Source organism: Ailuropoda melanoleuca, chromosome 17, assembly GCF_002007445.2.
Source record: "Ailuropoda melanoleuca isolate Jingjing chromosome 17, ASM200744v2, whole genome shotgun sequence".
NCBI classification, from domain to species: Eukaryota; Metazoa; Chordata; class Mammalia; order Carnivora; family Ursidae; genus Ailuropoda; species Ailuropoda melanoleuca.
In genome coordinates this window covers 9,855,683-9,882,209 of record NC_048234.1, presented here as the reverse complement: position 1 = coordinate 9,882,209, position 26,527 = coordinate 9,855,683, and the positions used below count along the sequence as shown (strand labels likewise).

Genomic DNA, 26,527 nt, shown 5'->3' with positions numbered 1-26,527 from the left:
ATGAAACATGAGAGACTATGGACTATGAGAAACAAACTGGGGGCCTCAGAGGGGAGGGGGTGGGGGAATGGAATAGACTGGTGTTGGTTAGTAAGGAGGGCACGTATTGCATGGTGCACTGGGTGTTATATGCAACTAATGAATCATCGAGCTTTACATCGGAAGCCAGGGATGTACTGTATGGTGACTAACATAATATAATAAAAAATCATTAAAAAAAAAAAAGAAAAGAAAAAAAACAACAACCCAGACTCTTAAATATAGAGAACAAACTGGTGGTTACCAGAGGGGAGGTGGGTGGGGGATGGGTGAAATAGGTTAAAGGGATTAAGAGTACACTTATCTTGATGAGCACTGAGTGATGAATATAATTATTGAATCATTATATTGTACACCTGACTCACATAAAACTATGTTAATTATACTTGAATAAAAACACCTATAATATTGATACATGAAAAGAATATATGTAATACATATTGACTTACAGATGGCACCATGATAAAATTCTCAACTGAACTAGAATCCATTTCTTTGATTCCCTCTCCACTATCAGCTTAACCAAAGTTCTCATCTCTGCCTAGACTATTATAACCACCTCATTACCTGGTTTAATGCCCTCAAGTTCAATTTCCACATACAGTTATTTCCTAAAAATCCTTGACTGAAGTCTGTCAATGCCTTCACACTCACTCTGATTAAAATCCAAATAGTTACCATCACCTACAAAGCTCTGTGGAGACAGGCTTTTGTCTAACTCTGATCAGTCTCCCGCTCACTTAGGCTTCAGTCAGAGCAGCCCCCTTTTCATTTCTAGAATACATTTCATTCTTTTCTGTGTCCAGTCCTTTGCCTGGAATGCTTCTCCTTTCCTCTTCCCTTGGCTGGTTGCTTCTGAGTCTTCAAGGCTCAGCTTTAATGTCCCTCTTCAGAAGCCTTCCCTGACCATACTCTCTCAAGGAGGAACCTTCATCTCCATCCCAGTTACTCTTTCATATCCCCCAATTTATCTCATAACTGAAGGTTGTTACAACCATTATGTAGCTTCTTTTTATTTATATACTTGTTAATGTCTCCAAAATTTTAATCTTTGTGGTGGCAGGGACCTGGTCCATCTTACTCATTGCTGTAGACCTAGTGCCTAACCCAGCACACAGAATACAGATGTCTGATAAATACCAATTAAATACATAAATAAATACTGCATTTTGATTCTGAACTGATTCCTTGTTTGTATTTCCAATTGGCAAAGAACCTGGAGGAGAAGAGGAGGGCTCCCCCAAAATTTCAGCAGGCTTTCAGGTGAAGAAAGTTAAATAATGAGTAAATAGGTTTGGCTTAGAAGAAATCAGTGGTGACTCTTAGGAAAGCATTTTCCAGAAAATTAATGAAGGAACAGATGTCAGAAAATGGTTAAACAAATGAGAAAAATGTAAAGTTAACTGGAGAGGACAGAACCGAAAGCGGTGCTTCACGCATGTTTGAAGGAAGGACTAATTACGAAGATCATGTCCTTAAGAAAGCAAAGTCGGTTGAGATGGGAATCAAAAGTAGAGAATAGAGAGAGAAGGAGAAGCAACAGGAGAGGGAAAAGGAGAGAGAGAGCGAGGGAGGGAGAGAATCTCTTCTTCTGAGGTTGTTCTGAGCAAGGATACTACCCAAAATATTTCAGATGTTCTGCTCCAGCCATAACCTATGAACTTAAACCCAATCCTCCTGGTTCTTATTAACTCACCTGGATAGGGGGCTCTTGCCATTTCTCTCACTACCACCCATGGTCCTTTTCCATCCTCCAAATGAGATATCATGTCTGGTTTGGAAACTGCGAGCCCTGTTCAGAGAAAAATGAATAGGACTTGACTGTGTCTATGAGTAAGAACTATTGCCAAATTCAGTCTCAGCTCTTCATCTTCCACGCACAGTGGCTATTATGGGAAGTTCTAGAGATGCACTGTCCACTACGGTTGTCAAAAGCCACATGTGGCTATTTAAATTTGAATTTAAATTAGTTAAAACAATATAAAATTTAAAATTCAGTTCTTCAGTTGGACGAGCCGGATTTCAAGTTCTCAGTAGCCTCAAGTGGCTAGTGCCAGCCATACTGGACAGAACATTCCCAGCACAACAGAACATTCTATTGTACGGTGGTGTTACAGATGATTACAAAGGAGCTCAACACTATGATCCCAGATTTTCTGGGATAAGAGAACATGGGAGAATCTGAGTTTAGAAAGAAAATGAACACATTTGCTCCCTTCTTTCTGGAGGTACCCATTTAGAAAAGTGACCAGAAAAAACTTTAGTCCTAAATCTGGGGGACTGTCAACAATCTCCAAGATTCCAATGAAATATGTATTTCTTACTCTGCAATGGATGGGCCACTTAATTAAGAGCAAGGGATAGCATGACTCCCAACAACATCCCCCTAATACGAGGCTTTAATGTCCAAACTCTAACCCCAAGTTCAGTTAAGTACTTTAGAGGCTCTATACCTTCAGCAAACCTGATCAAGTGGGTATATATGGGAACACAGAAGTTATCCTTACCCAGGGAGACAAGATTCCTATAATTCTCTAGCATCACATCCTTGTGTAGGTTCCTCTGTGAAGGGTCCATCAACCTCCACTCTTCTAATGTGAAGTCAATAGCCACATCTTTAAATGTCACGGAATCCTAAAATAAATACACTGTGATCACCCAGGGACTATACAATGAGACCTGTTGGGGAGAATAATACATAAAAAACTGGAGGAATACTCCAGAAATCAGAATCATCAAATGACCACTTAAGTCAACCTGCAACCCTTAAAGGATGAGTGAATCTCTCCAGTGATAAGAACTTAAAACTACAAGAGGAAGCCCATTCCATTTCCTGAGTTTTACTTGATGCAGGATTTTCTTTTCAGACTAATTCAAAGCTGGCTTTCTCTAACTTTGAAATATTGGTCTTACTATATTATCTGGAGTCAAACAGCATGGTTTCCTCCTTCCCTAGAAAGTCTTAACATCTGATAACAGTTAGTGGTTTCTACCCAAATCATCCTTTCTCCCTCAAAGCCCTGGCTTATCTATAATATCTGCTCTTCCTCAGTTCCAAATTACAGAATATGACTTAATAAAAGATAGAGTTATTCAATCAGATTGTAGATGCAGAATATTGTAAGCTCTGTCTTTGAGCAAGAAAAATAAGAAATCATGGGGACTTTGGAGAACTTTTTTGGTCAGGATATGAATTATATATGTGCTCGCATTAAAAAGGTAAGAATGAGCCATAAAATTCTTTAGTGGTTACCTGTTAGAGGAAGGAGGGAATAGAGAGAGTGGAGAGGACTGGAATTAGAAGCTAACCTCTTTTGAGTATTTCTTGTTTTGTAGATTTTACTTTTGAACCATGTAAATGTATTAAGAGAAAAATTAAAATTTAAAAAAGTCATCCCTAAAATTTAAAAGAAAAATGAAACCAGTTTGAAGCACAGACATTCATCAAAGATGAAATATTTTAACTGAATTTGAAACATAACATATATATCCTTTGTAAAATATACCCCAAGAAGAAAACGAACAGCAAAAACCAAAACCAATGTTTTCAATAAATAATCATACTGTTGCTGGTAGTGCTGTGTGTGCACTGTTTGGTAAAGCAAATTAGTATAATGATGCCACTGAGAACAAATAAATTTGGCATGACAGAAAGAAGATATAAATGTAATATTGATGAAATTATGCAATAACTCCATAGATCCAAATTTGAATTGGAAGTATCAGTATGAACTCATGAATTATTTCAGTTTTAAGGAAAAAAAAATATTTCCTAGCTTCATCCATGGAAAAGGCCTAAAAATAAAAACAATAACTAATAAGGTAACATTATACAAGCTAGACTGTGGCCCCTAAGTATTACTTTTCACTAAAAGGAAACAAGGCCTGGAACATTCTGTGACACTAAAAGGCAAGGAAGCTATCAAAGACTACTAAGATCATATCTAAGACACAGGGGACAACTTGAAAAAACTCCCACTAGTTAATAATAATAAGATAATTTGAACATCAGTGAGGATAGTAAATACAATGGGTTTCAAAAACACACATTGAAATTCATGATTTCATAATACTACTATAAAAATACGCATTGATTATTTTTGGAGGATGCCTGGAAACTGGTAAATAAATTGTTCCGATGTAAAACACATAAAGCTTGTATAGTAATCAAGTGTGATCACATAGTTGATGAACAGAGATTTCTCTTTATGGAAGGATTCCAGCTAATACATGAAAAGGAACAAAAAAATGAGAACATCATCGTTCTGCAACCTCTAATGAATTAAAGGGTCATCAGTGGCTGCTAGGCATGTGACTTCTGGTGGTATACAGCAGGTATCAGAGACACTACTGCCAAAATCATTTTGAAAAGAATTAAATCAGAATCTAATTAAGCGTCTAGATCTAACCAACAATATACTGGACATACAGGAGACAGAGAAACATCTTAAATAACCCTTACTTAACAACCAATAAAATCCATGTTGTATGAAATTCTAAATCAATAGTGTCCAATGGAAGTATACTGCAAGTGCTACATATGTAATTTAACGTTTTCTAGTAGCCCCATTAAAAATAAAAGGAAACAAGGGGCGCCTGGGTGGCTCAGTTGTTAAGCGTCTGCCTTCGGCTCAGGGCGTGATCCTGGCATTCTGGGATCGAGCCCCGCATGGGGCTCCTCCGCTGGGAGCCTGCTTCTTCCTCTCCCACTCCCCCTGCTTGTGTTCCCTCTCTTGCTGGCTGGAAACAAGTGAAATTATCTTTAATATTATTTAATATTTAATATTATTTAGCCTAATATATATGCAATATTATAATCTCAATATGCAATCAATGTAAAAATTATTAATGAGACACTATCTTTTGTACTAAGTCTTTGAAATATGACGTGCATTTTAATTTCAGGCGCTCAACAGCTATATGCGGCTAGTGGCTACTATACTGGGCAACACAGCTAGAAAGTAAAATAACCTGGGTTTCTTCAGTGAATTATTGCAAGGACAAAAAAAGAGGGAGGGGGCAAACTCTAGCCTAAAATTGACCTAAGAGACAATGTAACATATGAATCAACTGGGGAAACAAATACCAAGTCAACATTTGATGATATTAAGGCTTTCTGCTTGTTTTTAGCTGAAACCATGGTAATATACTTAACATTACAAAAATGTGTTATAGATATATAATAAGATATTTATAAATGAAATTATATAATATCTTGTATATGCTTCAAAATAATTAATGAGAGAGGGTAAGATTACAAATGAAGTATGATTATCGAGGGGCTGATAATTGTTGAACACAGGCAATAGGTACAAAGGGATTCATGAAACCATTCTCTGCTCTTTTGTATACATATAGAGCATAATATTTGCCAGGTACTGATCTAAGGCCTTGTAATGACTGAATCCGCACAATAAGGAAGGTGCTAATGAGAAAAGTGAGGCATGAAAACGTTTCATGTCTTGCCCAAGTTCTCAGAAAAGGTAAAGTCTAGATTCAAATTCAGGCAGTTTGACTCCAGAATTCAAACTCATAATCACTAACTCCATGATCTAATAAACTAAAAATCCTGATTAGCTGATCAGTCAAAGGTCTCAAGGTAGATTATGTTTGGCTAAGATTTGCTCTATATCAGAAGAAACAGGTTTCCTCTGGGGTGTTTTCCTGCCATATAGATATGTATACTTGTCAACTGTTTAAACCTCTTTATTTATTTGTACCTGGAAGTCCATGAAGCAAACCTTTCATTCTGTTAATAATAAAATAAGCTAATATGGGAGATAATGACAGTACATAAACTTTACTGTTAATCACTTCACATGTCACTCCAATTATGATGAACTTACTAGGTTTTATTTTCTTTTTCCTACCAAGAGATAAGCCCCAGGAAAAAATTAAGAAGGCCCTCAGCTCTCACCTTTGGCTTACCTTGAAGGTCTGGGAAAGCAAGAGCTGTAAACTCCTACTTAAAATTAGGAAGAGAAGGTACGCCCACCACATACCAAAACCTTCTGACAAATGCTAGAAGACCTGCTGGTTTAAGGCATTTAAGGAAATCTGTGTCCAGTCATTAACTAATTACTATGTTGACCAAGAGAGATTTCAGAGACTGCACATGACAAAGAATACAAACTTTTCTGAATTAGTCCAGAACAGCACAGCAGTAGCGGCAGCAGCAAACCCTGGGGAATGCAGAATCTGACTTCCAGAGGTGCTGCATCAGTTTATTTAAAATATGTGTTTTGAAGAAAAGTTACGAGATACACAGAGAACCAAGAAAGCATGGGTCATGGTTAAAAAAAAAAAGTCAATGGAAAGTGTCCTTAAGGAAGCCAAGAAGTTGTACTTACTCAATGAGGACATTAAATGAATATTATAGGTATATTCAAAGACCTAAAGAAAAGCAGATCGAAAGAATTAAAAGAAATTATGAAAATGGTATCTCACTAAATAGAAATTCTGTAGTTTAAAAATACAATAACTGAAATAAAAAATTCACTAGAGAGGTTCAATGAAACAGCAAATTGCGCAGCGGTAGAGTGTGAATGTTTGTGTCTCCTTCTCCTTCCCCCCCTTTATATGTTGAAGTCATAATGCCCAATGTGATGACATTAGGAAGTGGGGCCTTTGGGAGATGCTAAGGTGGAACCCTCATGAATGGAAGTAATGCCTTATAAAAGTGGTTCCAGAGAGATCCCTGGCTCCTTCTGCCATGTGAGATTACAATGAGAAGTCTGTGACCCAGAACAAAGCCTTCATCTGACCATGCTAGCACCCTGATTTCAGACATCCAGTCTCCAGAACTGTGAAAAATAAATTTCTGTTCTTTACAAGCCACCCAGTCTGTTGTATTTGTCTATAGAAGCCTGAACAGACTCAAGTAAGCAGGCAAAAAACAAAAAAATAAAAAAAAATTGGTAAACTTTAAAATTATTATCTAGACTGAGGAACAGAGCAAAAAAGAATGAAAAAAGTGAACAGAACTTCAGAGACCTATGGGACAATGAGCACACCAATATATGCATGATGGGAGTCCATGAAGGAGGAGGGGGAAAGAGGCAGAAAAAATATTTCAATAAATAATGCCTGGGGCACCTGGATGGCTCAGTTGGTTGAGCATCTGCCTTCTGCTCAGATCATGATCCCAGGGTCCGGGGACAGAGCCCTGCATTGGGCTCCCTGCTCAGTGGGGAGACTGCTTCTCCCTCTCCCTCTGCCCCTGTTCCCCACTCATGCTCTCTCTCTCAAATAAATAAATTAAATAAATAATTTAAAAAAAATAATAGTCAAAAAACTCCCCAGATTTGATTAACATTAATCTCCAAATACAAGAAGCTCAATGAACAGCAAGTAGGATAAAATCAGAGACCCATGCCTATATATGTCATAGTCAAACTGATGAAAGACAAAGAGAAAATCTTGAAAGAAGCAAAACAGAAGGGATTCCTTATATACCAGGGGTCCTCAGTAAAGATGTCAATCAGAAATCAATGAAGGTAGAAGGCTGTGTTATGATGCATTCAGAATGCTGGAAGAAAAAAAAGTGAACAAAAATTCTACAGCCAGCAAAATTATCCCTCAAAAATGATATACAAAAAATGAGAGAATTCATTGCTAGCACATCTGGACTACAGGAAATTCTAAACAGTATCTTTCAAGTAAAATGAAAGGACACTAGACAGTAACACAAGTCCACATAAAGAAATAATAAACAGCAGTAAACATAACTTTACAGATACGAATATAAACATATTTTTGTTTGTAACTTTTTCTTTCCTTTTTTATTTTTTAAAGATTCATTTATTTGAGAGACAGCATGGGTGTGGGGGTTCAAGGAAAGAGAGAATCTCAAGCAGACTCCCTGATGAGCACATGATTTCACAACTCTGAGATCAGGACCTAAGTCAAAATCAAGAGTTGGGCACTTAACCAATGAGCTGCCCAGGTGCCCCCTTTTTAATCTATTTTTTTAAAAAGATTTTATTTATTTATTTGACAGAGATAGAGACAGCCAGCGAGAGAGGGAACACAAGCAGGGGGAGTGGGAGAGGAAGAAGCAGGCTCACAGCAGAGGAGCCTGATGTGGGGCTCGATCCCATAACGCCGGGATCACGCCCTGAGCCAAAGGCAGACGCTTAACGACTGAGCCACCCAGGCGCCCCTCTTTTTAATCTATTTTTAAAAGACAACTGCACAGAACAATAATCATAACATTGTGTCAATGGGCTCATAATGTATAAAAGGTATAATTTGTTTTCGATTTTTTGAAAGATTTATTTACTATTTTAAAGAGAGAGAGTTGGGTGGGGCAGAGGGAGAGGGAGGGAAACTCAAGCAGACTCTGTGGTGAGCATGGAGCTTGATAAGGGGTTCGATCACACAACCCTGAGATCACTACCTGAGCCAAAACCAAGAGTAGTATGCTTAATTAACCATAACATTCAAGAACCACTGATTTTTTTAAAAAGATTTTATATTTAAGTAGTCTCTACACCCAACATGGGGCTCAAACTCACAACCCTGAGATCAAGAGCCACATGCTCTACTGACCGAACCACACAGTGCCCGTAAAAGGTAAAATTTGTATGACAACAAGATACACAGGAGATCAAGGGACTGGAGCTATGTATATTGCAGCAGAGATTTATATACCATTAAAGTTAAATTGGCATCAACTTGAAATACATCATTTTATGTGAAGATGTTAATTGTAATCCAGAAAAACTAAGATAAAAACTCAAAAAGTATTGAAAAAGACATAAGGAAATCAAAGGGATACCAGAAAATACCTAACACAAAACAAAGCAATAACGGAGAAGGAAACAAAAAAAAAAAAGTCATGACATAAATAAGACAAATAGCAAAAAGGAGGACACAAATTCTACCTTACCTGTCATTAAATTAAAAGTAATAAACTGAACACTGCAATCAAAAGGGAGAGGTCGGCAGAAGGGAGTTTTCTTAAATTGATACAAATATATGGTGTCTACAGAAGACACAGTTAATTTATTTTTCTTTTTTTTAATATTTTTTTTTATTTATTTGAGAGAGCAAGCGAGAGAGAGAGCACAAGCGGGGGGTGGGACAGAGAGAGGGAGAAGCAGACTCCTCGCTGAGCAAGGAGCCCAATGTGGGACTCGATCCCAGGGCCCTGGGATCATGACCTGAGCCGAAGGCAGATGCTTACCTGACTGAGCCACCCAGGCGCCCCAGAGGACATACTTCAAATTCAAAGACACTAACAGATTGAATGTAAAAGAATACAAAACATACTATGTAAATAGTACACAAAAGAGAGCTAGAGTAGCAATATTAGTATCAGACAAAATAGACAAAAAGTGTTCTTAGAAGCAAAGAAAGGTATTTTGTAATGATAAACTGGTTAATTTATTAGTAAGACAAAAAAAATTTAAACATATATTCCCTTAAAGTCATCTCAAAACTCAAGAAACAAAATCGATAGAATTGAAGAAACAAAGAGATAATCCAACAACAGACTTCAATGCCCCATTTTTAATAATGGATAATACGTTAAGGCAGAAGATCAACAAGGAAACAGATGACTTAAACTGACATCTGTAGAACACTGAGGTACCCAATAATAGCAGAACATACATTCTTCTCAAGTGTTCATGGAATAGTCTCCAAGATTGACCATATGTTAGGCCACAAAGCAAGTCTTCAAATTTTAAAAGACCGAAATCATACAAAGTATCACTTCTGATTACAATGAAATGAAACTATAAATCAACAAGAAAAAAACTAGAAAATTCAAAAATATGTAATAATTAAACAACAGACTCTTAAAAAAACTAATGAGTCAAAGAAGAAATCACAAGGGAATTTAGAAAATACTTTGAGACAAATAAAAATGAATCACTCTATATCAAAACTTCTGGGAGACAGTGAAAGCAGTGCTCAGTTGGAAATGTATAGCTGTGAATGCCTACATTTTAAAAAAAAAGAAAGATATCAAATCAACAATTTAAATTCATACCTTATGGAACTAAATACTGTACAGACTTGTTCTCTGAAAACTATAAAACACTGATGAAAGAAACTGAAGACAACGGGAAGAAATGGAAAGATATTCCATGTTCGTAGATTTTAAGAACAAACATTGTTAAAATGTCTATATTACCCAAAGCAATGTACAGATTTAATGCAACTCCTATTAAAATACCAACAGCATCTTTAACAGACCTAGAACACAGAATCCTAAAATTCGTATGGAAGCACAAAAGACCCCAAATAGCCAAAGCACTCTTGAAAAAGAAAAACAAAACCAGGTATCACCATTCCAGATTTCAAGTTATGCTACAAAGTTGTAGTAACCAAAATACTACGGTACTGGCACAAATACAGACACACAGATCAATGGAACAGAATAGAAAACCTAGAAATAAACCCATAATTACATGGTCAACTAATCTTCAACAAAAGAGGAAAGAATATACAATGGAAAAAAGACAGTGTCCTCAACAAAGGGTGTTAGGAAAACTGGACAGCTACCTGCAAATGAATGAAACTGGATGACTTTCTTACACCATACAGAAAAAATAAACTCAAAATGGATTAAACACCTAACTGTGAGACCTGAAACCATAAAAATCCTAGAAAACCCCACAGGTGGTCATTTCTCTGAAATCAGCCATAACAACGTTTTGTTGTTGTTGTTGTTGTTGTTGTTGTTTTAGATATGTTTCCTGAAGCAAGGGAAATAAAAGCAAAAATAAACTACTGAGACCACATCAAAATAAAAAGCTTCTGAGTGGGAGAAGATATTTGCAAATGACATATCTGATAAAGGGCTATTATCCAAAATATATAAAGAACTGATACAACTCAGCACCCAAAAAACAAATGATCCAATAAAAAAATGGACAGAAGACATGAACAGACATTTCTCTAAGGAAGACAGATGGCCAACACACACATGAAAAGATGCTCAATATCACTCATCATTAGGGAAATGCAAATCAAAACTACAATGAGATACCACCTTGCACCTGTTAGAATGGCTGAAATAAAAAATCCAAACAAGAACTGCTGGTGAGGATGTGAAGAAAAGGAACACTGATGCACCGTTGGTGGGAATGCATCCTGGGCAGCCACTATGGTAAACAGTATGGAGGTTCCTCAAAAAGTTAAAAATAGAGCTACCCTATGACCCAGGAATTGTATTTCTGGTTATTTATCCAAAAAATACGGAAACACTTAATGAAAAGATATATGCACCCCTATGATTACTGCAGTATTACTTATGATACACAAATTATGGAAGCAACCTAAGTGTCCATCGACAGATGAATGGATAAAGAAGATGTGGTATAAATACACACAATGGAATATTATTCAGCCGTAAAAAATGAAACCTTGACACTTGCAACAACACAGATGTATCTACAGAGTATAATGCTAAGCGAAATAAGTCAGTCAGAGAAGGACAAATACCATATGATTTCACTCATATGTGGAATTTAAGAAACAAAACAAATGATCAAAGGAAAAAAAGAGAGATAAACCAAGAAACAGATTGTTAACTATAGAGAACAAACTGATGGTTACCAGAGGGGAGCTAGGTTGGGGGATGAGGGAAATTGGTGATGGGGATTAAGAGTATACTTATCATGATGAACACTGAGTAATGTACAGAATTGTCGAATTACTATAATGTACACCTGAAACTAATATAACACTGTATATAACTATACTGGAATTAAAATTAAAAATTAATACAAAATAAATTTATACCTTAAGGAACTAGAAAAGGAAGAGTGAACTAAATTTTTTTAAAGAAGAAAATAATGAATATTAAAATGGAGACAAGAGTTAGAGAATTAAAAAACAAAAGAGAAAATCAACAAATGCAAAAGTTGGTTCTTTGGAAAGATTACAAAAATTACATACACTTAGCTAGACTGACTAAAGCGAGAAGATTTAAATTGTTAAAATCAGGAATAAAAAAGGAGACATTACTACTGGCCTTACAGAAATAAAAGGATTATAAGAGAATACCAGGAACAACTGTATGTCAACAAACTAGAAAATCGAGATAAAATGGGCAGATTCCTAGAAAGACACAAACTACCAAAACTGACTCAAGATGACATAGAAAATATGAATAGATCTATAATAACTAAACTTCCCACAATAAAGGCCCAGGTTCAAGCGGCTTCAGTGAATTCCACCAAACATTTTGAGAAGAATTAATACCAATCTTTCACTAACTCTTCCAAAAAATTGAAGGAAACAGTTCTCAACTCATTCTATGAGGCCAGTATTACTAAAACAACACAGATGTAAAGTTTAAGGAAGATCCAGACAGAATTAATTCAGTCTGATTCAGTTTGAATCCCACAACAACGAAAACATAATACATGCCACAGCCAAATGGGATTTACCCCAGGAATATAAAGTTCATGTCATATCTTAAAATCAATCAAGGTAATACACCGTATTAACAGAATAAAGAGCAAAACCCACACAATTATCTTAACAGACTCAAAAAATTATGTGACGAAACCCAACAAACCAGAAGTAGACGCAAACTTCATCAACATGATAAGGACCATCTATGAAAACACAAATCTAACATCATACTTAATGGTGAATGGCCATATGCATTCCCCGTGATCACAAATCTCATAAAGAGGTCCTCTCTCCCCACTTCTATTCAACACTGTTCTGTTAAGCTTTAGCAAGAAAAATCAGAGAAGAAAAAGAAATAGAAGGTATCCATACTCGAAAGGAAAAAGTTAATTTCTATTTGGAAATGACATAATCTCTATTTACAGATGATATTATCATGGATACAGAAAACGCTGAAGAATCCACACACATGCACATGCAAACAAACAAACAAAAACCCCCTTCTACAATGAAATAAACTAGTTCAGCAAGATTCAGGACACAAGATCAATATACATAAGTCAACTATTTCTATATATTACCAATGAACACTACAAACAAGAAATTAAGAAAAAAATCCATTTAAAATAGAAAAATGAATAAAACACTTAGGAATGAATTTAACAAAAGATGTGCAAGATGCATACACTAAACATGACAAAACATCACTGAAAGAAACTGAAGAACACCTAAATAAATGAGAAGACATTCCATATTCTTACTACTAGAAAACTTAATATTAACACAGCAATACTTCCCAAATTGATCAACAACTTCAACACAAGCCCTAAGAAAAGTCTATCTGCCTTTTTTGTAGATACAGAAATGTTAAAAATTGTCATTAAAACATTGGTTCTACTCAAATTGAAATTAAACAAAACTAGGGGCACCTGGGTGGCTCAGTCCGTTAAGTGTCTCTTTTTTTTTTTTTTAAAGATTTTATTTTATTTTTTATTTATTTGACAGAGATAGAGACAGCCAGCAAGAGAGGGAACACAAGCAGGGGGAGTGGGAGAGGAAGAAGCAGGCTCACAGCAGAGGAGCCTGATGTGGGGCTCGATCCCATAACGCCGGGATCACGCCCTGAGCCGAAGGCAGACGCCCAACCGCTGTGCCACCCAGGCGCCCCAAGTGTCTGACTCTTGATCCCAGCTCAGGTCTTGATCTCAGGGTCCTGAGTTCAAGCCCCGCACTGGGGCATGGAGCCTACTTAAAAAAAAAAAAATTAAACAAAACTAAGCTCAGTACTTATAAACAGGATGTACAATTTAAGAAAGAGCCAGACAGAATTAATCTTCTGCCAAGGACTCCCTGTCAGAACAAAAATAAACTACATGAATTATTCACCATGTTAAAAATAATATTTTCCTATAGTTCATGATTCAAAGTCTGAAACTATTAATATTTCACCTTAAAATTTTTAAGTCTAAACTGCCATATTTAAAGGACAATTTTAAGAATGATTGGCCCAGAATTAAATTTCAAAAAGACTACATAAAAATTATGTGTAAGAGTCACAGAATGTATTTCTCATAGAAGCAAAAAGAAAAGCCCAGTTTCACATAAAATATTCTTGGAATAAAACCAATTTCCAAAGTGTAATTTTAAAAAACTTAAAAACATCATTCTAAAAAAAAACAGAGCTGAACTTCAACATAATCTTTTTTTAAATCGTAATTATCTACAAGAGAGGAGGCAAGAATATAAATGAGGAAAAGACAGTCTCTTCAACAAATGGTGTTGGGAAAGCTTGACAGCTACATGCAAAAGAATGAAACTGGACCACCTTCTTATACCCCACACAAAAATAAAGTGACAATGAATTAAAGACCTAAATGTAAGACCTGAAACCATAAAACACCTAAAAGAAAATAAAAGCAGTAGACTCTTGGACACTGGCCTTAGCAACAGTTTTCTGGATCTGTCTCCTCAGGCAAGGGAAACAAAAGCAAAAGTAAACAATTGGGGCTATATCAAACTTAAAAGCTTTTGCACAGTGAAAGAAACCACCAACACCAAAAAGGGAGAAGGTATCTGCAAACGATATATCTGATAAGGGATTAATATCCAAAATATAAAAAGAACACACACAATTCAACAAAAACCCCAAATAATCCAATTAAAACTGGGCAGGGCACCTGAACATTTTTCCAAAGAGGACATACATATGGATAGCCAACAGATACATGAAAGGATGCTTAACATCATTAATTATCAGAGAAATGCAAATCAAAACCACAATGAGAAAATACAGTCATCAGAATGGCTAAAATAAAAAACACAAGAAATAACAAGAATTGGCAAGGGTGTGGAGAAAAGGGGACTACTTGGGCACTGTTGGTGGGAATGCAAGCGTGTGCAGCCACTATGGAAAACATTATGGAGGTTTCTCAAAAAATTAAAAATAGAATTATCATATGATCCAGTAATTCCACTGCTATTTACCCAAAGAAAATGAAAACACTAATTCAAAAAGATATATGCACCCCTATGATTATTGCAGCATTATTTACAATAGCTAAGATATGGAAGCAATCCAAGTGTCTACCCACAGATGAACGGATAATATAATATAATGAATGATGATCATTCATCATAATACTGATGGACCTAGAGGGTATTATGCTAAGTGAAATAAATCAAAGACGAATATCATATGATTTCACTTATATGTGAAATCTAAAACAAACAAAACGAACAAACAAAGAACAGAAAAAAACTCCTAAATACAGAGAACAAACTGGTGTTTGCTAGGAGGGGAGGGGGATGAGCGAAATAGGTGAAGGGGATTAGGAGGTATAATTTCCAGTTATAAAATAAATAAGTCACAGAGATGAAAAGTATAGCATAGACAGTATAGTCAATAATACTGTAATAACTTTTATGGTAACAGATGGTAACTACGCTTATTGTGGTGAGCACTGTGTAATGTATAGCTGTCCAATCACTATGCTATACACTGAAACTAACAGAACATCATACGTCAACTATACCTCAACAAAAAATCTTAAAAAATTTTAAAACCCCATAATCCTAAAAGTGTTGTCAACACATGCCAAAGATTTACTTAAGTCGTTAATGAGAGATCAGCTGCTTGACAAAGCTCATTCAAAGGAGACACAAAAACAGCTTTCTACTGAGAGCAGAAAGGAGAATGCCAGAATAAGACATGTCTAATATGACACTGAAAGGGTATGCATTTATCTTTTGCCTTATTTCTAAGTTTTAGATCATTTTTCTTAACATAATTCATAAATTTCTGACATTGATTTTTTTTTGAAAAATCAGGTGGATTCTGTACTCACAAATAAGAAAGCAAGCTTAACAGACAATAATGAAATACAAAAAAAATCTATACTAATTTAAACACAACTCAAGAATGTTTCCACTCACATTGATGCATTCTTGGCATTTTTTTAGAAGATTTTATTTATTTACTTGAGAGAGAGAGGGCATGCGAGAGAGCATGAGCAGGGGAGAGGGGGAGAGAGATGTGACAGAGGATACTTTACCAATTAGCAGTAATGATGTGCTATGTGCCACATTAGGGCTGCCACCACTGAGAGAAAGGGAATCTGCCAAACTGATGGTGCCAGTCCGGGGGTTACTGCCCCTATCAAGCAAGACGGTGTTCACTGTAAACCTGCCATGAACTAGGAGCATTGAGAACCAGGGGCGGTGAAAGAGGCCTTTCTCTTTCCCTTACATACACGTTAAGTATTACCTTTACCAGCTCTGGCTCTTCTGCCTGAAAGTGAAGATCTTCATCTGGCTGGGAATCTTCAGGATTCTGAGGGGAGACAGGATAAGATCCTTCAGTGACAGGCTGCCCAGGACCTACAGCAGAGCCTCAACAAGCAACACCAGTCCACTGTGGATGTGGCACCTACGGGATAACCTCTTTTACTGTTTTATTTAGGGCTGAGATCAACGTCCCATAGTAACATCCAATTATAATCTTCTCTGACCTTGTTTAAGACAAGGACAAGCATGAGACTGAGAAAGACATAACTGCATGGTTTCTAAAGGAGGCTTCCTACAAAGAACCTATCACAACAAAAATTCATAATAAGAGGCCTTCAGATGCTACATAATTTTCCCTTTTCATGTAGGGCTGAAATGTATTTTTCCAGAAAGTATCTATCTCACTCAAGGAAAGTACTCAAAACCTACCGACACTGTATTTTCCACAGTTGAAAATCATTACAGTGTTGTGGGGGTCAGGGGGACCCTCCAAACCTTATAAACTATATCCCCATGAGGGCCTGATTTTATAGATGAAGTGATCTTTTGTTCTATCTTTCTATTAGTATGTAACAATTTTAGGTTTTGTGTGTGCCATTTTAAAAACTTTGGGTAATACAACTATCTGAAGTCCACTGAGAAAGAATATTATCTTAGTTCTCCCCTCCCAAGTTCTTATCTAAAAAATACAAATATTCAGCTTCCAGAAAATGTGACAGGGATAGATTTGACCATGTCAAATGCTAGACAAATACTTTGGATCTACGGATCAAACACAACATTTTGGTTTTTATTTATCTTTTCTCTCTCTTTTTTTTAAAAGTCGGCTCCATGTGGAGCCCCATTCAGGTCCTGAACCCAAGACCCTAAGATCAAGATCTGAGCTGAGATTGAGTCAGACACTTGGGGCACCGGGTGGCTCAGTTGGTTAAGCATCTGCCTTCAGCTCAGGTCATGATCCCAGGGTCATGGGATTGTGCCCCACATCGGGCTCCCTGCTCAGCTAGGAGCCTGCTTCTCCCTTTCCCTCTGCCTGCTGCTCCCCCTGCTTGTGCCCTCTCCCCCTCTCTGTCAAATAAATAAACAAAATTAAATTAAATTTAAAAAAAAAGAGTCGGACGCTCAACCAACTGAACCACCCAGGCACCCCTTATTTATCTTTCAAGGGTATGTTTTAAGGACTATTTTCATTGTACATCCCAACTACAAAGAATAAAAGATCACTAGGTTATTACTAGTAGGTTATTACTAGAACAAATTATATTTGTTGGTATTATCTTTCTTTGCGATCTGCTACTTCAGAAAGTCACTGCTAAAATACAGCTTTTATCACATTAACTATCTCGAACACACTCACACACACACACATATGTATACTTAAACGTCTTCAGGGAAACATTAAAAAATTCAGTTTAAATAGCTAACTCCCAGTCCTGTTTTTCATAACTTTCCAACTAGAATCACTAGCTCACCCCACTGTTCTCTGCCACAAAGCCTTGCCCTTGAACTCCCTTCGCACATGAAGCACCCTCACAAATACTTGATGACAAATTAAGTCCCACTTGTAACTGGGTACCACCTTAGGTCTAACCGTCCTCATGAGCTTTCTCATGGACCAATTTTGCCCATACTCATGTTCCATTTCTTTTCTTTCATAGCATTCATCATCTTTATCATATGGCTGAGCAACTATCATTCACCAAAATAAATTATGTAACTATTTCTTTTCTATGCCTTACCTCAATGAGACTGTCAGTTCCCTACAGCCAAGCACTGTGTCTTAAACATCTTCTTTCTCAGACATTGAGGAAGACACAAAAAGATGGAAAAATATTCCATGCTCATGGATTGGAAGAATTAACATAGTTAAAATGTCCATGCTATCCAGAGCAATCTACACTTTCACTGCTACCCGATCAAAATACCGAGGACATTTTTCAAAGAACTGGAACAAATAGTCCTTAAATTTGTATGGAACCAGAAAAGGCCCCGAATCGCCAAGGAACTGTTGAAAAGGAAAAACAAAGCTGGGGGCATCACAATGCCAGATTTCGAGCTGTACTACAAAGCTGTGATCACAAAGACAGCATGGTACTGGCACAAAAACAGACACATAGACCAATGGAACAGAATAGAGAACCCAGAAATGGACCCTCGGCTCCTTGAGTAACTAATCTTTGACAAAGCAGGAAAAAACATCCGGTGGAAAAAAGACGTCTCTTCAATAAATGGTGCTGGGAAAATTGGACAGCTACATGCAAAAGAATGAAACTTGACCACTCTCTCACACCATCCATCAAAATCCTAGAGGAGAACATAGGCAGCAACCTCTACGACATCGGCCAAAGCAACCTTTTTCATGACACATCTCCAAAGGCAAGAGAAACAAAAGATAAAATGAACTTGCGGGACTTCATCAAGATAAAAAGCTTCTGCACAGCCAAGGAAACAGTCAAAAAAAAACAAAGAGGCAGCCCACGGAATGGGAGAATATATTTGCAAATGACACCACAGATAAAAGACTGGTATCCAAGATCTACAAAGAACTTCTCAAACTCAATACGCGAGAAACACTGGTATCCAAGATCTACAAAGAACTTCTCAAACTCAATACGCGAGAAACAAATAAACAAATCAAAAAATGGGCAGACGATATGAACAGACACTTTTCCAATGAAGACATACAAATGGCTAACAGACGCATGAAAAAATGTTCAAGATCATAGCCATCAGGGAAATTCAAATCAAAACCACACTAAGATACTACCTTACGCCAGTTAGAATGGCAAAAACAGACAAGGCAAGAAACAACAATTGTTGGAGAGGATGTGGAGAAAGGGGATCCCTCCTACATTGTTGGTGGGAATGCAAGTTGGTACAGCCACTCTGGAAAACAGTGTGGAGGTCCCTTAAAAAGTTAAAAATTGAACTACCCTATGACCCAGCCATTGCACTACTGGGTGTTTACCCCAAAGATACAGACGTAGTAAAGAGAAGGGCCATATGCACCCCAATGTTCATAGCTGCATTGTCCACAATAGCCAAATCATGGAAGGAGCCGAGATGCCCTTCAACAGATGACTGGATTAAGAAGCTGTGGTCCATATATACAATGGAATATTACTCAGCTATCAGAAAGAACGAATTCTCAACATTTGCTGCAACATGGACGGCACTGGAGGAGATAATGCTAAGTGAAATAAGTCAAGCAGAGAAAGACAATTATCATATGATTTCTCTCATCTATGGAACATAAGAACTAGGATGATCGGTAGGGGAAGAAAGGGATAAAGAAAGGGGGGGTAATCAGAAGGGGGAATGAAGCATGAGAGACTATGGACTATGAGAAACAAACTGGGGGCCTCAGAGGGGAGGGGGGTGGGGGAATGGGATAGACTGGTGATGGGTAGTAAGGAGGGCACGTATTGCATGGTGCACTGGGTGTTATACGCAACTAATGAATCATTGAACTTTACATTGGAAACCGGGGATGTACTGTATGGTGACTAACATCATATAATAAAAAAACATTAAAATAAAAAAAATAAAAAGTAAAAAAACCCAAACAAAACAAAACAAAAAAAAAACCACCCCATCTTCTTTCTCTCCATGTCATCTATTAAGCTTGGTCACTTCTTAATGGGTAGAAAAGAGGAGACCACTGAGAGTGGGCACAAGGAGAATGGTCCTTCTTAATTAATTAAGAAGGTGTGTGTGTGTATTTTTCCCAAATTTCCTAAACAAAATTTCCAATTTAAAATATTCTACTCTTCTACCCCATAACTGAAATTTCCTGGGAACAATACAAATTTAACATCAAAAGTAAATTTCCTAGACTGTTTATCTATCAAAAATAGCAAAAGTATTTTTTGAAAGATCATGTGTCTTGATATTTGGTTCAATATGTATGATGAATCTTTTTATAGATTACAAGCTTTACAACGATGAACCCAATTTTCATGGGTGAAACAATTTGATTCCGTTACCAGAAGGGGTGTGGGTAAGGTAGGGAAGTCACAGGCTTCAGGAAAAACTGACATGCTCTCAAACCAAGAGGCAGGTCAGGACCAGAGGAAACCCCAACTTACCAGAGGTCCAACTGAAAAAACCACAGCAGCCATAATCTCTTCCTCTGGGTTCCCCTCTCTGGCAAGAGTGGAGTCCTACAAAGGCATATCTGAGAAAGAGAAATAAACCATGAAAACCCATCCTGCCTTGGAAATCTCAGACTTACCTAGATGGAATCCTGACACTACAAATAAGCATGACTTCCCTAAAGAACACAAGAGTAACCCCCAAGATCAGTGAGAAAAAAAGAACCTTGCTCCTGGAGATCTTGACATTTCAATACCATTAAATGTAGTCACGGCTAGCAGGCCAGACATGGTGCTTTTAATTTGAACTTCACATCAATCCAAAGGGAATTATATTCCCATTTGCACTGATCAGGAAAATGAAGCTTAGAGAAATTACACTATTTACCCAAGGCCATGTATGACCCCAAATCAGTCTAATTACAATGCCCACAACTTTTCTATTAAATCAACTTGTGAAAGAAAATAATTCATTCTTTGCCACAATCACCTATTCATCTAAAAATGAAATATTCTAAGAATCTCTTCTTCCTGTCTTTCATGTGACGATCAATTTGCTACAATTTTCAGAGATTTCAGCTTCATGTAAAGAGAACACCACAACTTCCAAACTTAAAAGAAGCCCTGACATGCCTCTCTCCATCTCATATTGAAACAGATCTTTATCTACTCATTCTGTATGAGGCAAACCCAAATAAAAAGGAAGCAGAAAAAAAAAAAAAAGAACATGGCCCTGCTAATGCTGAGTTTGGTTGCAAAACACGAGACTGATGTTTGTAAACATTCTCTTAATAAGTGCATAGTTGCAGAATGATGCTGCAAGACATGTAAGAGGGCAGTGGCACAGTAAGAATTAAGCTCCCCAATTTTGTGAAATACTTTTTAATGACAGTTTCCTAGGAAGTTTGGTGCTCTCGCCATGCAGTAGGGCTTTTGGGGCACAAAAGAATCTATGCAGGATTATGCTGAATCTGTCCCTGCCTTCCATAGACAATTTGCCTCCATCAAGAATTCACATCCAAGAGCCTTGTATTCAAAAGTGCAGTCTGAAGAACAGCAGCATAAACATCACTGGAGAGCTTGTGAAAAATGCAAAATCTGAGGTCCAACTCCAGAACCTATTGAATCAGAATCAGCTTTTTGATAAGATCTCTAGCTGATTCATATGCACACATTAAAGTATAAGGCAATATGGATCTAAAAAAGATCATGCCAACGAATGGACAACCTAGAAGAAATGAGCAAATTCCTGAAACATACAACCTACCAAGACTGAATCACTAAGAAAGAGAAAATCTGACAGACTGATTATTATTAAGGAGATTGAATCAATAATAAAAAGTCTCGCAAAAAACAAAATCCAGGACTAGGTAGCTTCATTGGTGAATTCTATCAAACATTTAAGAAGAATTAATACCAATCCTTCCTAAACTTTTCCAAAAAACATAGAAGAAGGAACACTTCCAAACTCATTTTATGAGGACAGCATTATCATGATACCAAAACCAGGCAAGGACACCACAAGAAAAGAAAATTAGAAGTCAATAACCCTCTTGAAAAGAGATGCAAAATTCCTCAACAAAATAGTAGCAAACTGAGCTCAACAATACATCAAAAAGATCATACACAATGATCAAGTGAGATTTATTCCAGGGATGCAAGAATGGTTCAACATCTGCAACTCAATCAATGTGATACACCATGTTAACAAAATGAGAAATAAAAATCATATGATTGTCTCAATGGATGAGGAAAAAGCATTTGGCAAAATTCAGCATCCATTTATGATAAAAACTCTCAACAAGGGCCATATATGACAAGACCACAGCTAACATACTCAATGGTGAAATAAAACTTTTTTCTAAGATCAGGAACAGAATAAGACAAGGATGCCCATTCTCATCATTTATATTCCGCATAATACTGGAAGTCCTAGCCAGAGCAATTAGGCAAGAAAAAGAAATAAAAGGCATCCAAATTGGAAAAGAACTGTTACTATTTGCAGAGGACATAATATTATACATAGAAACCCCTAAAGACTCTACCAAAAAACTGTTAGGATAAACAAATTCAGAAGAGTTGCAGGATACAAAATCAACTTATAAAAATCAGTTGTGTTTCTATACACTAACAACGAACTGTAAGAAAGAGCAATTAAGAAAATAACTCCATTTACGGGGTGCCTGGGTGGCACAGCGGTTAAGCGTCTGCCTTCGGCTCAGGGCGTGATCCCGGCGTTATGGGATCGAGCCCCACATCAGGCTCCTCTGCTATGAGCCTGCTTCTTCCTCTCCCACTCCTCCTCCTTCCTCCCACTCCTCCTGCTTCTTCCTCCTCCCACTCCTCCTGCTTCCTCTCCCACTCCTCCTCCTCTGCTATGAGCCTGCTCCTTCCTCTCCCACTCCTCCTGCTTGCTCCTCTCTCGCTGGCTGTCTCTATCTCTGTCGAATAAATAAATAAAAATATCTTAAAAAAAAAAAGAAAAGAACTCCATTTACAATTGCATCAAAAAGAATAAAAAACCTAGGGATAAATTTAACCCAGGAGGTGAAAGATCTGTACAATGAAACCAGAAGACATTAAATGGAAAGATATCCTGTGCTCATGGATTAGAAGAACAAATATTGTTAAAATGTCCATACTACCCAAAGCAATTTACAGATTTAATACAATCCCTATAAAGGACCAACAACATTTTTCACAAAACTAAACAAATCATACTAAAATTTTCCCAAAGTTTCCTCAAAAAATTAAAAATAGTTCTACATTTTCCAGCAATTCCACTTCTGGGCATTTATGTGATGGAAATAAAAACACTAACTCAAAAAGATATCCACACCCATATGTTCACTGTAGCATTAATTACAATAGCCAAGAATTGGAAGTGTTTGTTGACAGATGATAGGATAATGTGATACACATACACAGGAATATTATTCAGCCATAAAAAAGAAGGAACTCTTGCCGTTTGTGAAAACACAGATGGACCATGAGGGCATTATGCTAGGTGAAACAACTCAGACAGATGTAGGCAAGAATCACCTCACTGTTATGTGGAATCTAAAAAAGAAAACAAAAACCTCTCCAAACCTGAACTCATAGATACAGAGAACAGATTGCAAGAGGTGGTTGCCAGAGGCAGGGGTGAGCAGTGGGCGAGATGGGCAAAGGTGGTCAATAGCTTATAAACTTTCAAATATAAAATAAGTAAGTCCAGGAGATGTAATGCACAGAATGGTGGCTATAGTTAATAATACTGTATTATATATTTTAAGTTGATAAGTGTAAATCCTAAAAGTTCTCTTCACAAGAAAAAAATTTGTAGCTATGTGCAGTGATGGATGTTAACTAGATTTGTGATGATAACTTTGCAATATATACATATACTGAATCATTATGTTGTATGCCCGAAACTAATATATGTCAATCATATTTCAATTAAAAAATGAAGTAATAAGTATCTTTGTGGATGAAAAAAAAAAGAAAGTTCTCACTACAAACACACACACTCTAAAATAAATCATGTGGCAGGGGGGCAGGGGGGTCCTGGGTGGCTCGGTTGAGCGTGTCCAACTCTTGATTTTCGCTCAGGTCATGCTCTCAGGGTCATGGGATTGAGGCTCATGTGGGGCTCTGTGCTCAGTGGGGAGTCTGCTTGAGGTTCTTTCTCTTCCTCTCCTTCTGTACCTCCCCCCACTCTCATGTGCTCTCTCTCTCAAATAAAATAAATAAAATATTTAAAAAAAAAAAGAAAGAAGAAACTGAATACATGACATTCTCTAATTACGGTGTAGTAGAACTACAAATGTAAGTCTGGAGTGAGGGGGAAAAACCCAATCACCAGGGAATTAAAAGAGACCCTCCTGAATACCTATTAAGTCAAACAGAGAAGTTTAATTTCCAGTGAATTAGAAAATGAGAGAATTATAAATTAAAAACTCATGGGTTGCCAAAACTTTTAAAAAGATAAAATTTAGGGGTGCCGGGGTGGCTCAGTCGGTTAAGTGCCTCCTTTTGGCTCAGGTCATGATCCCAGGGTCCTGGGACAGAGCCCCACGTTGGGAGGGAGCCCGCTTCTCCGTCTCCCTCTGCCTCTCCCCCCTGCTTGGTCTCTCTCTCAAATAAAATTAAAAAATCTTAAAAAAAGGGGCGCCTGGGTAGCGCAGTCGTTAAGAGTCTGCCTTCGGCTCAGGACGTGATCCCGGCGGTCTGGGATCGAGTCCCACATCGGTCTCCTCTGCTATGAGCCTGCTTCTTCCTCTCCCACTCCCCTGCTGTGTTCCCTCTCTCACTGGCTGTCTCTCTGTCACATAAATAAATAAAATCTTTAAAAAAAAATCTTAAAAAAAAAAGATAAAATTTATATCCCTATATACATGCTACTAACATTTTTAAAAAGAATATAAATATTAAACATTCAACTAAGAAAAATAATTAACAAGGAAACCATAAAGAAGAAATAATAAAGAAACTAATAAGAAAACAAAACAGTTGACAAAGGCAGGAGCTGATTCTCTAAATAATGAAATATATATGCCACTGGCCAAAGAAGGAAAAATACCAATAAACTAAAAATAGAAATAAGAAAGGGGTTATAACATATAAATCATCTTAAAACTGTATGCCAATAAAAATAAAATTTCCCAAGAACAATTTTTGTTTAAAAATTTTCTAAGACTGACTCAAGCAGCAGGAAACAAGTAGGCCAATGTAGCAAAGACTGTTAATTGCCTTCCAACATCCAGTCTCCCCCTCTGTATTGACAAAGGCTTGAAATCTCAGCGGACATAAGGCCACGAAGCTACAGACATTTCCCAGCCACCACATAAGCAGGTGTGCCCATGTGACTAAATTATAGCAAATGGGATCTGAATAAGAGAGCTGATGTCACATCTTTAAAAGGGAGCTGCCTGACCTCCAGTTCTTCGTTTCCCCTTCCAGAGGCCTGGAATGTAACAGGATGAGTGAGCCACTTCTACCATAGGAAAGACAACAGCCCAAGAGGTGGAGAAGCAAAAAGATGACTGGAACCTACCCTTATCACTGCCTGCCACCTAACAACTCAGACTTTTATATGAGAAAGAAATAGGCTTTCTTGTTCAAACCACATAGACTCTGCTAAAGCTGAAAAATTAATTTCCTAATTAGTAGAAGGAATGGCCATGAAAGAAAGACATTAGTTCTCAGGTAAGCTGGGGAGAGTAGGGTTTAGTTAAATCAAGAAAACGTGATTGTTGGGGCACCTGGTTGGCTCAGTGGGTTAAGCATCCGACTCTTGGTTTTGGCCCAGGTTGCGATCTTAGGGTTGTGAGATCGAGACCCCGAGTAGGGCTCTGCACTCAGGGCGGAGTCAACTTCAGGTTCTCTTCCCCTCCCCTTCTTCCTCTGCTCCCCCCCCACTCATGCTCTCTCTCAAATGAATAAAATCTTTAAAAAAGGAAAAGAAAATGTGATTATCTTAAGACTGTAGTGTAGAGGTTGATTTTAGGTAACCAACTTGAACAATGGAAACCTGAGTGAGGTAGACGGGCCCACAGTGAACACGAAGCTGAATACAAACAGGCCCATTAAGGGACCTATCTCAAAATATCCATAAGCCCTGGCTGACCAAGGGGTTACTTATATCTGGACACAGGCACCAAAACAGGAAAATTCCGAATGTTCCCATGCCTCCTCACCTTCCCCCGTAACTCCAGCCCCCACCCCACTGCCTCCTTGTGGACAGTCTCTCCCTTGCTTGTCCCGCCGGCCACTCCCTCAATAAACTCCTTTTTTTTTTTTTTTAAGATTTTATTTATTTATTTTGACAGAGAGAGACAGCCAGCTAGAGAGGGAACACAGGCAGGGGGAGTGGAAGAGGAAGAAGCAGGCTCCCAGCAGAGAAGCCTGATGTGGGGCTCGATCCCAGAACCCCCGGATCAAGCCGAAGGCAGACGCTTAACATCTGCACCACCCAGGCGCCCCAGTCAATAAAGTTCTATCTCCTGGGGGCACCTGAGGATGCAAAAAGCTCACTAGGCATGTTTAATTATTTTATTTTATTATTACCATATTTTTAGAGAGGGAGACAGGGCACGTGAGTGGCGTGAATGGTGGGGATGGAAGGGAGGGGCAGACGGAGAGGGAGAGAATCTTAAGCAGGCTCCACACCAAGCGCAGAGCACAAGGCGGGGCTCCATCTCATGACCCTGAGATCAAGACCTGAGCTGAAATCAAGGGTCAGACGCTTAACCGACAGA

The 26,527-nt window shown here is 37.7% G+C and overlaps 1 protein-coding gene across 7 annotated transcripts in view; it reads right to left on the bottom strand.

Moving 5' to 3' along the window:
* The window catches only part of ZNF624 (zinc finger protein 624), a 45,563-nt gene that overhangs the window by 16,254 nt on the left and 2,782 nt on the right, over positions 1-26,527 (bottom strand). Inside the window, exons 2-5 of one of the 7 annotated variants that reach the window (XM_011227044.3) lie at positions 20,283-20,371; positions 16,175-16,240; positions 2,547-2,673; positions 1,736-1,831 (exon numbers count right to left, since the gene is read on the bottom strand). In XM_011227044.3, the coding sequence (XP_011225346.1) occupies positions 1,736-1,831; positions 2,547-2,673; positions 16,175-16,240; positions 20,283-20,315 (322 nt within the window). In that variant the 5' untranslated portion in view covers positions 20,316-20,371. Of the gene's footprint in view, positions 1-1,735; positions 1,832-2,546; positions 2,674-15,962; positions 16,137-16,160; positions 16,247-20,282; positions 20,372-26,527 lie in introns of those variants that run through there. The other 6 variants (XM_019801392.2, XM_034647354.1, XM_034647355.1 and 3 more) reach the window with 6 other exon arrangements.